Source organism: Stegostoma tigrinum, chromosome 5 (assembly GCF_030684315.1).
Source record: "Stegostoma tigrinum isolate sSteTig4 chromosome 5, sSteTig4.hap1, whole genome shotgun sequence".
Taxonomy (NCBI): Eukaryota; Metazoa; Chordata; class Chondrichthyes; order Orectolobiformes; family Stegostomatidae; genus Stegostoma; species Stegostoma tigrinum.
In genome coordinates this window covers 60,673,332-60,690,217 of record NC_081358.1, presented here as the reverse complement: position 1 = coordinate 60,690,217, position 16,886 = coordinate 60,673,332, and the positions used below count along the sequence as shown (strand labels likewise).

General features: G+C 40.8%; 1 protein-coding gene across 3 annotated transcripts in view; it reads right to left on the bottom strand.

The window, feature by feature from the left end:
* Positions 1-16,886, bottom strand: part of dcaf13 (ddb1 and cul4 associated factor 13) — a 61,327-nt gene that overhangs the window by 38,502 nt on the left and 5,939 nt on the right. For all 3 annotated transcript variants that reach the window (XM_048528655.2, XM_048528656.2, XM_048528654.1), the window contains 5 exons: positions 14,956-15,063; positions 14,338-14,427; positions 8,215-8,370; positions 3,143-3,220; positions 2,960-3,042 (listed from right to left, as the gene is read on the bottom strand). In XM_048528655.2, coding sequence (XP_048384612.1) covers positions 2,960-3,042; positions 3,143-3,220; positions 8,215-8,370; positions 14,338-14,427; positions 14,956-15,063 — 515 coding nt within the window. The remainder of the gene's footprint in view (positions 1-2,959; positions 3,043-3,142; positions 3,221-8,214; positions 8,371-14,337; positions 14,428-14,955; positions 15,064-16,886) is intronic.

Below are 16,886 nucleotides of genomic sequence, written 5' to 3'. Positions count from 1 at the left end.
AGAACAGAAGCCATTTGTAACCCAGGTACTGCCCATAGGTATGTGGTTTTGATCCGCTTTCCTTCGGTAAGACCTAAACACAAAAAGAGAGAGCTCTTCACATTGAGAGTCTGCAGTACCTGCCCACAATCAGGTTGGTTACAAGGATCTGGCTTAAAATGTGTCTACTGGATAGATTATTGATCATTTTACCTTGTAGCAAGCCTACATATCTGTCCTTCTATCTATGTATCTCACAGTCCGGGGGTCCATAGTACACTCTCAGTAATGAACACCGCCACTTTTGTTTTTAAGTTCCAACCACGTGGTCTTAGTTAAGGAAGGCCAGAGATATCATTCCTTCTTAAATGTAGTAATGGACTCCTTGGCCGAGAGTGCAACACCACATCTTCTTTTATATCCCCCTCTGTCTTACCTGAAGATTCTATTACCCAGAATATTAAGCTGTCCGGTCATACTCCCACCTACTGCCCCTCAGCCCTGTCTCTGTGACAGCAACTATTTCATATGGGGAGGAAGACTAAACAGGCTCATCGGCTAGATGATCAGCCATAATCATATTGAATAGGAAACAGGCTCAAAGAATGGAATAGCCTATTCCTGTTCCTACATTCTATGTTTCTGTGCCTCCATGTGTTAAAAATTACCCTCAATTCATCTGCTCTACTCACACTACTCCGCTGTGTTAAAAGAATCCCATCCAGCCTTGCCATGCTTCCTTGTATCTTAACCTGATTCTAAATGCTCTGCCTTCTAGAAGAACTTGCTTCTCCCTCCATATTTGACTGTGCGTCACCCCGATACTAACCCTTTAACAAATCATCGTTACCCCTCTACCACCAGGGCTGGCAAATGCCCCACCCCAGGCAAGGATGTCTGTCCGATTTCAGTCCGGTTGTAATCCATCAGATTTGTACAGGTCCTCACTTCAAAACAGAAACTGACCCACTGATCAGGAATGTATAAACCTTTCTTACTGCTCCAACTCTTCAGCCATTCATTCATTTGCTCTATCAGCCTATTCCCGTGCTCACTAGTACATGGCAACAGCAGCAAATCAGAGATGATAACCCAAGGACCTGCTTTTCAACCTGCGAACTAGCTCTCTAAATTCTCTTTGCAGGACATCCTGCATTGTAGCTACCAATGCAAACCACACCTCTGGTTGTTCTCCTTCACATTCAGGATGCCTTGCAGTTGTTTAGTGACATCCTTGATATCAGCTTCAGCTTAGTAATACAACATCCTGGAGTCACATTTACAGCTGCAGAAATGCCTCTTTGTAATCCTTGGCCAAGTTCTCCCTCTTTCTTCTGCTACCTTGTGCAGTGAGACTCGAGTTGCACTCCTCAGAGGAACCATCACTTGTATCCAGATGCACCAAGGGGCTTTCCTGACTACTTGCATGCCTCCTTTCTTCTGACTGGTAATTGATCAATGACTCCCTCCCTGAATGCATTTCCTTCAGCTGCAGTGTGACCATACCTAAAAAATATGCTATCCATCCACTACAATGCCTCCAGCTGACACTCGCTCCAAAACATGGTGTTCAAGCTGGTCCAACAGGTGGCACTTCCTACAGACATGGTCATCCAGAGCACAGGGACCATCACAGACTTCCTGGATGTTCCAGGCAACGCAACACACATTGTGGAAAATAAAAACTCATGAAAGAGTTAATACAATACTGGCATGGATAGAAGATTATTTAGTAGATTATTATTCATGTACAGCAAACATTAGGAAAGCTAAAAGAATGTTGTCATTTATCACAAGGAGAAAAAAATAAAAAAAGTACAGGTGTTGTTTAGTTGTACAGGCCACAGATGAGACCACATCTGGAGCACTGCGTACAATATTAATGTTCTGATTGAAAAAAGGATGTAAATGCATTGGAAGCAGTTGAATGTTTACCGGACAAATACATGGAATAAGTGGCTTGTCTTCTGAGAAAATATTGAACAGGCTAGGATCATATCCACTTAAGCTACTGAGTAAGAGGTGACTTCTTTGAAAGATGCATGATGCTGAGGGGTTTTGACAGGTCAGATGGGGAGGTAATTTCCTCTCATGAGAGAATCCTGATTACAGTTCTCTGTTTAAACATTAGGCATTGCTCACATTAAACAGCAATGAGACTATTTTCTTCTCTTTCAGATGGTCATGGAGGTTCATGGAACTTTCTATTTGAAGAGGTTTAGGAAGAAGCAGCCTTGAGCATTTTGAGCCAAAAAAAAGAGAAAAAAAATCAAAAATTGGCAGAATGTAGATTTGAGGCCATAATTTGATTTGATTTATTAGTCATATGTACCTAGGTATAGTGAAAAGCTTTGTTTGAGTGGAGTACCTACAACTCATACCATACAAAGGTCATAGATAGCACAGAGCGAGGATACAAAGTTGCAGCTGCAAAGAAAGTGCAGAAAAAAAAAAGCAAGATCAAAAATCGATTTGAATTTTGAGAGGTCCATTCAGAAGTCTAATCACAGCAGCCGTGATCTAATTTAATGGAGGAGCAGGCTTAAAAATGCTGACTAGCATATTCCTGCTCCTTGTTTGTATGTGCATTCCGAAACCAACTAATTGAGAGTTTTCAGGTGATGCAGTTTTCAAACAAGAATATCTTCTTACATTAATCAGTTGAATAAATTAAAAGTAGATATACTGTCAATTACACATTTGGTCAAAGCCTTTTGCGAAACTAGTTGCTTTGATAAGGTAAGGGCAAAATTCAATATCTGATTTCATGACTAGAGGAATAATTTCATCAAGTGGAGTCCATTCCTTGTTGTTCCCTGCATTACACCCTCCTTCATAACACAACTGCATTGAATGCTTGTGTATGACTCCCAGACGAAACTTTAAGACAGCCACTGAATTCTCACACAGAGGAACAGATGTATTCTTTTTCCTTGCTTTCAACTTTAAACCATGGTAATATTTTTGCAAAAGGAGTTACTTGTAATCCTCATTCGCTCCTGTAAAAATAAAGGCTTCCAAGGGGTTCCAACATATAGCATTGGTTCGTAGGTCCATAATGACCTGTTAAAATACACGAGACAGAAAATGAAACAAAACAAACATAGGTATGTGGCAATTTAATGTTACTCAATACAACAGTTGAAAATATAATATGCCATACCTTTTTCAAGGGGGTTGCCTGTCTTATGTCATACAGAGCAATATTTCTATCTGAGGCACAGCTTGCAAGAAGGTAAGTCTAAGATGGAACACAAATTAATGCAACATTTAACATCATTCTATGTCATGACTGTCCCCAAAACTAACAATATGTAATCAAGTTTATTCAAGAATCAAAATGAGCCATTAGGAATAGCTAACAAAAAGGCAAGCATTTACCACATCGTTTGTATTTGAATACCTGTTTAAAGCACATGCAGAAACTGAATTTAATGTCCAATTTTCTCAGACACACCAGGAACAATAGGAACTGCTGAACTACAGCTAGTTTTTAAAAAAGCCAACAGTCCCATAAAAATTGATAACTGAAAAATGGCCAGGTTTAAAGATCCACAAATATTGCTGGTTTATGGTGACTGAATTATGATGTTACATTTTTATTCAATGCTAGTATTTCCTATCGCTGTGCTTTTACAATTCTGGAATATAAGCTTTGCAGGTAAGGCCAATATTTACTTAATTATATTCGAACAGATGGTGGTGAGCCACCTTCTTGAATTGCTGTTCATCTGGTGCAGGTACATCCACAGTGCAGCGAGGAAGGGAGTTCCAGAATTTTAATTTCGGAACCATGAGGAAATGGTGCTATTGTCCCAAATCACAATCACTTGCAGTGACATTTGTAGGTGGTAACATTCCTATAAGTGGCCACACTTGTTCTTCTAGGTGGCAAAGGTCAATGGTTTAGAAGGTGTTGTGGAAAGAGCTTTGCTATGTTGCTGCATTGCATCTTGTACATAGTAAACACTGCCACCATCGTAGGTCACTTAGAGGTTGTGAATGTGTAGGGTGATGGATGGTCTGCTAACTAAGTGGATTGTTCTGTTTTGGATGGTGTCAGACTTTGAGGTGAGAGTTCTGCACTGTAGAATTCCCAGCTTCTACTTGTTCCCATTGCCATTAATAGATCACAGAACATAGAACATTACAGTGCAGTACAGGCCCTTCGGCCCTCGATGTTGCGCCGACCTGTGAAACCAATCTGAAGCCCATCTAATCTACATTATTCCATTATCATCCATGCGTTTCGCCAATGACAATTTAAATGCCCTTAAAGTTGGCAAGTCTACTACTGTTGCAGGCAGGGCATTCCATGCCCTTACTACTCTGAGTAAAGAACCTACATCTGATTTCTGTCCTATATCTATCACCCCTCAATTTAAAGCTACGTCCCCTCGTGCTAGCCATCACCATCCGAGGAAAAAGGCGCTCACTGTCCACCTCATCTAATCCTCTGATCATCTTGTATGTTTCTATTAATTCGCCTCTTAACCGTCTCTCTAACGAAAACAGCCTCAAGTCCTACAGCCTTTCCTCATAAGACCTTCCTTCCATACCAGGCAACATCCGGGTAACTCCCCTCTGCACCCTTTTCAATGCTTCCACATCCTTCCTATAAAGGCGGCGACCAGAACTGTACGCAATACTCCAAGTGCGATCGCACCAGAGTTTTGTACAGTTGCAACATGACCTCACGGCTCCGACACTCAATCCCTCTACCAATAAAACCTAATACACTGTACGCCTTCTTGACAACCCTATCAACCTGGGTGGCAACTTTCAGGGATCTATACACATGGACACAGATCTCTCTGCTCATCCACACTACCAAGAATCGTACCATCAGCCCAGTACTCTGTATTCCTGTTACTCTTTCCAAAGTGAATCAACATACACTTGTCCGCATTAAACTCCATTTGCCACCTCTCAGCCCAACTCTGCAGCTTATCTATGTCCCTCTGTAACCTGCATCATCCTTCCACACTTTCCACAACTCCACCAACTTTAGTGTCATCTTCAAATTTACTAACCCATCCATCTACGCTCTCATCCAGGTCATTTATAAAAATGACAAACAGCAGTAGCCCCAAAACAGATCCTTGTGGTACACCACTAATAACTGAACTCCAGGATGAACATTTCCCATCAACCACCACCCTCTGAATTCTTACAGCTAGCCAATTTCTGATCCAACCACTAAATCATCCTCAATGGGTTTGGAGTTTACACAGGAATCAGAGCAGGTAATTCAGCTGAAGTGTTAGGATAAAAAGTAGTTCTCACTGGAAGCTATTATATTTTAGAAATAAAACAACATGCACACAAAGTCAAATTGATTTTGATTGTTCATACCTCAACCCCCTCTCTTGATACAATGAATCTAAGACTTGGCAATTTCAAATACTTGTCACTCAAAGATTTTTCGAACGAAATTTCATGTTTTTCATTATGCTTTGAGAGAAGTTTCTGATTTTATTAACTGGTTGAACTTCCACTTTTAACATTTAGTCTCTTTCAATACATGACGAAACACTGACTGCAGTTTACTGAGGAGCATCACTTGTCTCAATCTGAAAATCTGAGAAGCTTTCTCTGAACGCTAGGAAAACTCAGTCAAAAACTCAAACAGCCACACTGTTGGGAAAATATTTAAGTTAAGAGATGCTAAGCATGACTATGGGTTACAAGGTGATAAGAAATAAGAGCAAGATGGTGCTACAGTTACTTTTAGGGTGGTGGTGTGAGCACGAGATAAATCCTCAGCTAAAGTAAAATGGGACCTATCCAAAACATCAGAGTGCCAGGTTGCATTGCCAGACAGATAAAACAGATGGGGAAGATGCTGTTAAACTTAAAACGGTGCAACAATGATTTGTAAGAATGTTCCCAGGGTTGGGGCAGGCTGAATAGGCTAGGGCTATTTTCCCTGGAGTACTGGTGGCTGACGGGTGACGTTATGGAGGTTTATAAAATCACGAGGGGCATGGATATAGTGAATAAGGACTTTTCGCCAGGTTAGGAGAATCCAAAACTCGAAAGCATAGGTTTAAGTCTGGGGAGGATAGAAGGACGTAGGGATCCAAGGTGCAGCTTTTACAGGTAGAGATGGCTGCTCATTCCATATACGCACCAGAGGCTGGTACAGTTACAACATTTAAAACACATCACAAATGGGCACATGAATAGGAAGGATTTAGAGGGGAGAAGGCCAAATGCTGGCAAATGGAACTACGTTAATTTAGGATATCTGGTCAGCATTCATGAGTTGAACCGAGGGGCCTGTTTCCATGCTGCACAGCTCTAAGACTCTAACAGATAAACGGGAAGAATGGGTGGAAGAGGTAAATTTTTCCCAGTCTTAAACACCTTCCCCTTTATCCTTAAACGACGACCCATGATTTTGTCATTCCCCACTCATTGGTAACATCCATCCTGCATTTATCCTGTCTCTGCCTGGTGGAATTTTATGCAGTTCTGAGATTCCCCTCATTCTTCTGAACTTTTGAATGTAGTTCTAACCGTTCCAATCTTAAAAGTGAATTACTGACAACTTCAATTGAAAATAATGCATTACGCAATAAAAATGCTCAAAGCTCCATAATGCTACCCATTTACTTTAATTGAATGAGATTAAGTGAATTCAAGAAACCAACTATTAAATTCTATGATCAAACCATTTAAAACCTAATCTTGCCATCACTAATTGCCAAAAACAACTAGGTAAGAGCGTCCAAGTATTCAACTTCTCCTTAACTTTGTTGTGACTGGCATTTCAACTAGGTAATGGTTGCTACCAAAAAAAATTGAGATCATCTTTTCACAAACTTATTAGTCAGGTTGGGATCAAAGCTCAATAATACATTCCAATTAACATAAATAAGGAAACATTTAGACTTATTAATATACCAAATATCAAACAATTCTTCAGCAATATGGCTAATGCCAACTTGTTGCTGCTGATTTCAGAACGTTCCCCAAATGCATTAGGAAGCACGTTTGAGACAGAGGAATAAATCTAAAGTTGTACTGGTTATTGGACAAATGCAAGTTTGCATCAAGTACAGATTATTGGTTAATATATCTACTTTACAAACATGTTTTCTGTGACGACTTCAGAATTAATACTCCAGAGCAGGCTATGAGCATTTAGTTGCTTGCCCATGTTACCCACATTTACAACTTATCCGAATCCAAATAAAGGTGACAAAATTTAATTTGCAGTTTTATAAATAAAGGTAAGTGTTAAGATGTGCTTGATTAAGAGCTGTTTGCTCAATTATTAAAATGATTTCCAATGGAGGTTGTTCATGAAAAACAAATAAAAGAAAAAGCACTACAGATCCCCTAAGAAAGTAATTTGTCACCATGTAATAAGCCCATCCAAGTCAGAAGTCGTGTGTTCAAGTCCTTTCTTCAAAAAAATATCATGAGCAGGCAACCTGGGCTCACACAGGAGGAGGGAATAAGGTACAATCTTTCAGAAGGCGTGCCTGAGCTGAAATCACTCCAGCCAATGTTTTCAGGCTTATAATCCCAGACAATGACTTCCTAACCAGCAGAAAAAGAGTGTAAACTTCCCCTATTTATTAAAATTCTTCATACTTCATACCTTTAAAAATCTCAATTAAATGACAACTTGTTATTGCTACTTCAGTCCAAATGGTTCCAGTGGCTTAAATGTGTGTGTAAATGCACAGCACGCTAACTGACCTAAGCTGGCAATGTGTTAAAATCAAAAATGGATGCAGCACTGACCCCTTACAACAAATGGCAATAAGCTTCCAAATCAACCAAAAATACAGTCAACACAAGAAAGTTGAATCACGAATATTAGACTGTTTTGTTTTTCACATTATGGTTTGACAAACATACTAAACATGTACTAAACTAACAGACAGTTTCCCAGGGATGGCATTATAGGTTTAGTGTATTCTCCAAACATGTTTTGCAGAGTACTGCTAATATTTGAAGACAAAGTATTCTCGTCCCCTGCTCACCAGTGTACAACACATTTCAATTTTCAAAGTAAAAGACACTTCGTAGTTATAGCCTGGATAATAGGAAGTCTCAAAACCAATTTTATTCCAATAATAAATCTTTAAAAGAAATTTTGCAAGAACAACACAATTCCTTGTTTTGTAACGTCTAGACAAGGGTTCATTTTACTAATCAAATGTTGTCTTGCTTGCTTTCAGTAAGTGACAGGATTTTTATGAAAAGTAGCAGCATTACCTCTATTGGGTTGAATTTAATGCTGTTGATACTGTCCACACTCCAAGTAAATGAGCGAATTGGGCTGCTCCTCTGCTCATCCCAAACGTCCACCTGCTGCCCACAGGTTGCAAACACACTATCCTTCCAATGGTGATCAATTCCAGTGTAAACAGTCTATGCACAAATATAGTCATCATGTTTACTTGGAATACAAAGCAAGCACACAGTACTGAAAAAATTATAACAGAATGCCATGGAAAAAGCATTGTACTTTGGAAAGATGTGAAAATAGCTATTTGTTAAATGTTGACAATATGAAAATACTAACTTTTTTAAGCATTATTCCCTTTCAGTTGATATAACAAAGTGTGGAGCTGAATGAACACGGCAGGCCAAGCAGCATCTTAGGAGCACAAAAGCTGTTGTTTCAGGCCTAGACCCTTTTCTGATGAAGGGTCGGGGCCCGAAACGTCAGCTTTTGTGCTCCTATGATGCTGCTGGCCTGCTGTGTTCATCCAGCTCCGCACTTTGTTACCTCGGATTCTCCAGCATCTGCAGTTCCCATTATCAGATGATTTAGTTTATTGCAGAAATATTTTATAGACAAACAGTCAGTGGCACAGAACAATAACTGAAGGCAATGACAACTATTTTCAACTGAGGCAGGTGACAAACTACTTGCATTTTCACACTTATTTCCTGCTCAAACTGTTTACAAACTATTAAACAAATATAACAAACCATCAACTTGCTTCTTCCTTTTTTCTTTTATGCGAATGTGTGTTCCTGGAAAGAATATCATTTGCTGTCAATCCTGATCTGTCCTTGAAGAGGCATCTGATCTCAAGACATGTGGGATAAGGTAAATTAATTAGTTTAAAAGGGGACTTTTGCGTGCCCAATGAATTCTTATGCCATGGAATCTCCTTTATTCTGTGTTCTGGGATGATGTGATAGAGAGAAAATGGGGAGCAACACACTGGTAGTTGTTGAAATCATGACAGTTTGCTCCTGGAAAATTTTCAAAATTTCTTCCTTTCATCTTTTCCAGGCTTTGGTATGGACTATAAACATTGGGATTTAGATGGTAGACATTGATTCACCTGATTATTTTCCAAACCCACAAGTGTACGTTGAATAAGGAGCAAAGGATAACCCAGGAAACTGCAGTCCGGTCAGCTTGATATCAACAATAGTAAAACTGATGGAAGCTACAATATGGGATAAAATAAATATACACCATACGAGATTGTCAAAATGGCTTTGTCAACTCAATTTGACTGAGTTCTTTGAAGAGGTGACACAGGCAGTGAACGAAGGTAAAGCTGTGGATGTTGAATATTTGCATTTCCAGAAAGCATTTGATACAGTGCTGCAGAGTAGTTTAGTTAACAAATTAGAAATGTCTGAGATTGATGGGTCCCCAGCAGCATGAATTAGAAGTTGGCCAAAAGATACGAAATAAAGGGTGGATATCAATGGGCATTTCTCAGATTGGCGACAAGTTGAAAATGACATTCCCCAGGGATCAGTTTTGGAGATAGGTGTTGAGGGCAAAATGTTTAAAATTCACAGGTGATATTAAGCTGGGTAGAATGGTGAATTGAGGATGATGTTGAGCTACTTCAGACGGACAGCAACGGGCAGGCACCTGGCAGATGAACTTCAATGCAGACAAATTTGGGACAGGGCATTTTGGTATAAGCATCACAGGCAGACAATGCAGGCTCAAATGGTACAACGCTGAGAGTGTTCAGGAGCAGAAAGACCTCAGGGTTCACATGCATAATTCTCTGAAGGTGGCCAGGCAAGTTGAAACAATTGCTAAGAAAACTTATAGGATCATTGACTTTATAAACAGAGGCATAGAGTACTAAAACAAGGAAGTAATATTGCAACTCCATAAGTCACTGGTCAGACCACATTTGGAACATTGTGTTCCGTTCTGGGCAACTTATTTAAAAGGAAGCATTTTAAAGCCCTGGAGAAAGAGTACAAAGGAGATTTACTAGAATGTTACCAGGAATGAGGAATTTTAGATACAAGGAAAGGTTAAAGAAACTGGGCTTATTTGTCCTTGGAACAAAGAAGATTAATAGATAATTTTACTGAGATATTCAAAATTGTGAACAATTTTGAGTGTAAAAGCGGCTATTCTGTTTCCACTTGCTGGTATGTCAAGAACCAAAGGTGACACTTTCAAGATTGCTAACAAAAGACCTAGGAGTGAGATGAAGAGAAATTTTACTCAAAGTTGTTAGGATTTGAAATGCACTGCCTGAGAGACTGGTGGAGGTGGATTTCATGAGGTTTTGAGATTGAGCAGCAGATATATTTAAAAGTGATGAATCTAGAGGGCTGGGGAATGGAGTTAACTGGGTAATTCTTTCAGGAGCTAGTACAAAAATGGTGGGTCAAATGGCCTCCTTCAGTACAGGAATTTTCTACAATTCTCAATCTAGAAGTACAAAGGCAGCAGATGCATGGTTACACCACCACCTGCAAGCATCCCTCCAAGATACACACCATCATCTGGCAGGGCCTAGCATGGATACCTGAACCATATGGAACTAGGATGCAGCTTATGATAATTGGAAGAACAATTAGGTGAGAGGAAGGAAGTAATAACGTTTGAAAAATCAAAACACAATCCATCAAGAGTCAGTAGGGTTTTATGAAGGCTAACTCATGATTGACTAATTTGCTAAGGCCTTTGAAAGATAACAAGCAAACGAGTTTTGAGAAGATTTGTAGCTCAGGTTGAGGTTCTGGATGTGAGTTTGCTCGCTGAGCTGGAAGGTTAGTTTTCAGACGTTTCGTCACCATTCTAGGTAACATCATCAGTGAACACCAGCGCTTCGTCAGAGGCTATGTCCCACTTTCTATTTATCTGGTTAGGTTTCCTTGGGTTGGTGATGTCATTTCCTGTTCTTTTTCTCAGGGGATGTTCATGATGAACATCAACTAGCCACAAAACGACATGACCCACTATCACTCGTATCCTTACGTACAGATAAGGAAGGACGCCACTTTGATTGGGACAACACACCCATCCTCGGACAAGCCAAACAGGGACACGCATGAGAATTCCTAGAAGCATGGCATTCCAACCGGAACTCCATCAACAAACACATTGATTGATGGAGTTCCGGTTGGAATGCCATGCTTCTAGGAATTCTCGTGCATGTCTCTGTTTGGCTTGTCCTAGGATGGATGTGTTGTCCCAATCAAAGTGGCGTCCTTCCTTATCTGTACGTAAGTATACGAGTGATAGTGGGTCATGTCGTTTTGTGGCTAGTTGATGTTCATCATGAACATCCCCTGAGAAAAAGAACAGGAAATGACATCACCAACCCAAGGAAACCGAACCAGATAAATAGAAAGTGGGACATAACACCAGCGCTTCGTCGGAGGCTCACTGATGATGTTACCTAGAATGGTGACGAAACGTCTGAAAACTAACCTTCCAGCTCAGCGAGCAAACTCACATCCATAACAAGCAAAGTAGATTGGCAGGATCCCATAGATGAGTATACCTGGGCTTCCATAAAGCATTTGATTGTGTATTAACCTTTTGTGTGCCACACAAAGTAAGATCACATTGGGTTGGGATTAATTTATTAGCTTGGATAGGGGATTGGTTGACCGACAGAAAGCAGAGAATTGGGATAAGTGGGTCTTTTTCTGGTTGGGAAAATGTAACTAGCGGGGTGCCACAGGTTTCAGTCCTCTGCCTCAACTATGTACAACCTATATTACTGACTTAGATGTATGTAGAAGGCACGACAGTCAATTTACAGATGGAATTACAACTGGTGGAAAAGTTGCAATAAAGAAATAAGAAATTTATAAACAGATATGGATAGCTTAGATGAGTCAAAATTTGGTAGACGGAGTTTAAAACGGTTAAGTGTGCTCAATTTGTTATCCATTTTAGTCAGAAGTCTAGAAAGGCAACCCATCAAATGGAGGGAAACTTCAGTGGAGAAGGATCTGGGTGTCATTGTACAAGAATCGCAGGTACAACAGGCATTAATGAAGGCAAATGGGATTTTGGCATTTATTAATAAAGGAACAGAGCTTTCAGTGGGAAGGTGTTGCTATAACAATACAAGGCATAGGTGTGGCCATACATGGAGGAAGGGTAACAAAGTGTGGAGCTGGATGAACACAGCAGGCCAAGCAGCATCTCAGGAGTACAAAAGCTGACGTTTTGGGCCTAGACCCTTCTTCAGAGAGGGGGATGGGGAGAGGAAACTGGAATAAATAGGGAGAGAGGGGGAGGCAAACCGAAGATGAAGAGAAAACAAGATAGGTAGGGAGGGGATAGGTCAGTCCAGGGAAGATGGACAGGTCAAGGAAGCAGGATGAGGTGGTAGGTAGGAAATGGAGGTGCGGCTTGAGGTGGGAGGAAGGGATGGGTGAGAGGAAGAACAGGTTTGGGAAGCAGAGACAGGCTGGGCTGGTTTTGAGATGCAGTGGGGGGGGAGGGGGCGAGCTAGGCTGGTTTTGAGATGCAGTGGGGGGAGGGGGCGAGCTGGGCTGGTTTTGGGATGCAGTGGGGGGAGGGGAGATTTTGAAGCTGGTGAAGTCCACATTGATACCATTGGGCTGCAGGGTTCCCAAGCGGAATGTGAGTTGCTGTTCCTGCAACCTTCGGGTGGCATCATTGCGGCACTGCAGGAGGCCCATGATGGACATGTCGTCTGAGGAATGGGAGGGGGAGTTGAAATGGTTTGCGACTGGGAGGTGCTGTTGTTTGTCGCGAACAGAGCGGAGGGGTTCTGCAAAGTGGTCCCCAAGCCTCCGCTTGGTTTCCCCAATGTAGAGGAAGCCACACCGGGTGCAATAGATACAATATACCACATTGGCAGATGTGCAGGTGAACATCTGTTTGATATGGAAGGTCATCCTGGGGCCTGGGATGGGGGTGAGGGAGGTGGTGTGGGGGCAAGTGTAGCACTTCCTGCAGTTGCAGGGGAAAGTGCCGGGTGTGGTGGGGTTGGAGGGGACTGTGGACCGGACAAGGGAGTCGCGGAGAGAGTGGTCTCTCCGGAAGGCAGACAAGGGTGGGGATGGAAAAATGGCTTGGGTGGTGGGGTGGGATTGTAGATGGCGGAAGTGTCGGAGGATGATACGTTGTATCCAGAGGTTGGTGGGGTGGTATGGGAGGACGAGGGGGATCCTCTGGGGGCGGTTGTGGCAGTGGCAGCGTGTGAGGGATGTGTTGCGGGAAATGCGGGAGACGCGGTCAAGGGCGTTCTCGGCCACTGCGGGGGGAAAGTTGCAGTCCTGGAAGAATGTGGACATCTGGGATGTGCGGGAGTGGAATGCCTTATCCTGGGAGCAGATGCAGCATGGAGGAAGGGTCACTGGACTCGAAACATTACTTCCGTTTTCTCTCCACAGATGCTGAAACAACTGCTGAGATTCTCCAACAAATGATAAATCCTGTTGGAGCGTTGTGATGTGCAAATGGAAATAAAATTCCGACCTTTCAACCTCTGGTGTTCAATACTGACTGGGAGCTATAACTGCCATTCTTTCACAATTACTGATTCAAATCCTAGAATGCTTTTCCTAACAGCACCGAATGTGCCTAGGCCTCAGTGACAGCAGAAGTTCAAGAAAGCAGCTCATCATCACCACTTTGTCAAGACCATCTAGAAATGGATAATAAATGCATAACTAGCCAAGAATGCCCATATCCACAACAACTTCAAGCAAAAATTTCTACACGTACATACGAGACCAAAAAAAAAGCACTTTTTGGTTGAAAGTGCATGATTTGCAATCTGTGTCTTTGAATAGGTCCATAATTGAATTAAAATAGGCTTGAAGTGTTCTAACCTTTCCTTACTTGACCATTAGAGTTTGAAGATAGGGTGCTGAGCTCTACTCTACCTTCCACTTGCAAGGGTCAAGTGCAGACTGCTGACATCAACCATAAAAACTTTCCCAATCCATGATATGGAGTGGAAATTATGTCAACTACATTTACAACAGCACAGCATGAAAGCCAGAATTTCTCCCCACCATTATCTGCTAGCTTGTTACTTAAAGTCTTTTAATGTTTAACGTTAAACTTGCTGATTAATGCCATACATTTTTCCTCTATATTTTTAGTAAAATGTGTCGTACCTTGCCTAGTATTGTATGTATTGGTTCTTCTTGCTCCTCAAATGAAGGCCCCTCCATTTTCCATTGTTTGATTGTCTTATCATCACCAACCTTTCAAAAACAAAGAGAGTTATACATTTAGACAGCTAACAACATTTTTTTGTGTGACTGTAGTGTAGCTAATACAGATGAAAACAATATTAGTAAGAACAGGAGATTCACAATGTGCTTTATATTTCTAAATAGTTCAATTTTAAACTTCAATCAAAATTCCTTTAAAGATAGCTCAGTACTTGTAGTTAGTCCAATTTGAGGATTTATTGGACCCACGACGTGGGATGTGGATACCTTGAACCGGCATAAGTCATTGACTGAAGGACGATGAAACAAGACAAGAGTTCATTATGGTTTGTTGTATATAACCACGAATTTTGACCACATCCCAAGTAGCTTTCAACAAAATTGTTTTTAATTTGCACAATTAAAAACTTAAATATTAAAAACAGATAATACTTGCTTGACATCTAACGAATTACATATTTAAAAGAGGTGCGTTTATTTTGTAACGTGAACGCAGTCTTAAGCATCATCTGAAATTATTTCTCTCTCAATACACTTAAGATATACTGTCATACATACCGAAAAGAAGGATGTACCACAGAATCTGGAACAGAGCCCTCTGACGAAACCGGTATGTGCTTGTACAGTGCGGATGCATTGACGATTCATTAAGTTCCAAACTTTTATCTATGAAAGAACAAACAAAGATCCATATTACATCAAGAACCCAGAGGGAAATACTCTCAGAAGAACACACAGAATGAAAAAAAAAGAAATCTGGCAGTGGACTTATCTATTGAAAATTTTGACTGATTGGAAATTCTTTAAAATTGCAATTCAGTTCATACAGAATGCACAAAAAGAAGATAATTTAACAAAGCGCAAATATTACAAATGAGGGCTATAAAAAGCAAAAGAAAACTTGTTTTTAATGAGTGATGGCACTGCTGGGAACAGCATCTGTACCATTGTTCAAATATGAATAAATATTTAAAATAATTTACCTTAGCCCCAGATAAGAAGGCTGCAACTGCAAAATGCATTCAACTCGGTTCAGTGAGTTGCTTATAGACATGGCATCTCTTAAATCTATACTCAGATTGAAGAACGAAAACTAACTTTATCTCCGCAGCAAAACCATTTTTGCTCACAGACCAGTTGCACATCAGCCACACACTTCTGATGAAAGATCACAAAAGGGAAGATTAACTCATGGCCTCTCTCCATAACCGTTTCCTGATGTACTTAGCAACATGAATACCATAACAAACAGGAGCAGGAGTAGGCTATTTGGCCCTTAAAATCTTCCCCACAGCCTGAAAATATTATGGCTAATACAACGTGGCACATTCTTTCATACATCTTACCCCCAACCCTCCTACAAATGACTCGCAACACCCTTGATGACAAAACATTCATCAACTTAGCCACAAACATATTAAATGATCAAGCATTTATAATCATAGTCAGACAGCAGAAAAATAAAGACCCACATCTATGCTACCCAGCAAACACCAAACTACATTATTTATCCACACTTGGTCAATAGCCTAAAATGCCCTGACATTTTAAGTGCTCCTCCCAATGCGTCTTAAAATGTTGCTAGAGTACTAGCCTCCACTACCGTCTCAGGTAGCATACCCCTCAGTGAGAAATATTTTTCTCTGATCTCTTCTAAACCACTAACTCCTCACCTTAAACTTATGCCCTCTGGCCTGAAACAGGTTTGCCACAGGAAATAGGTTCTCACAATCTACTCTCTGTCTATGCTCTCATAATTTTGTTTATGTCAAACAGATCTCCCCTGAGACTCCTCTGCTCCAAAGAAACAAACCCAGCCTAACCAGTTTCTACTCATATGAGACTTTTCATCCCAGACAACATCCTGGCAAATCTCCTCTATACCTTCTCCAGCGCAGTCACAACCTTCCAACAGTGTCGCAACCAGAACTGCATATGGTATACTATTGGGGCCTAAAACCAACACTGAAATTGAAAGAGGATCTAGGCCTGAAACGTCAGCCTTCCTTGGCCTGCTGTCTTCATCCAGCTCTAGACATTGTTATCTCAGATTATCCAGCATCTGCAGTTCCTACAATCACTGAAATTGAAAATGTTTTATTCACTGAAATTCTCTTCCTCCAAGAGCAAAGACCAATAATCCTGACAGAAAATTCATCCTCAGCTCCATCTTAAATCGGAGATCTTGTTTTTAAACAAAGAGAGTGTCCCTGGTTCTAAAATTTCCAATGAAGGAAATATCCTCTTAGCACAGACAATATCAAGCCCTCCTCAGAATCTTGAATGTTTTAATAGTATCACCATTCAATCCTCTAAAGTCCAATGAATACAGGCCCAACCTGCACAATCCGTGGGGTACTTCACTAGGTAAATTTTCTGAGAAAAATTATGCATTTATTACAAAAATCTGTTTCCTGTTCGCTATTGAAGAACACTACTCTTGAGGAAAACTCTATAATAGCCTTTCCAAACATTACAAAACACAATGA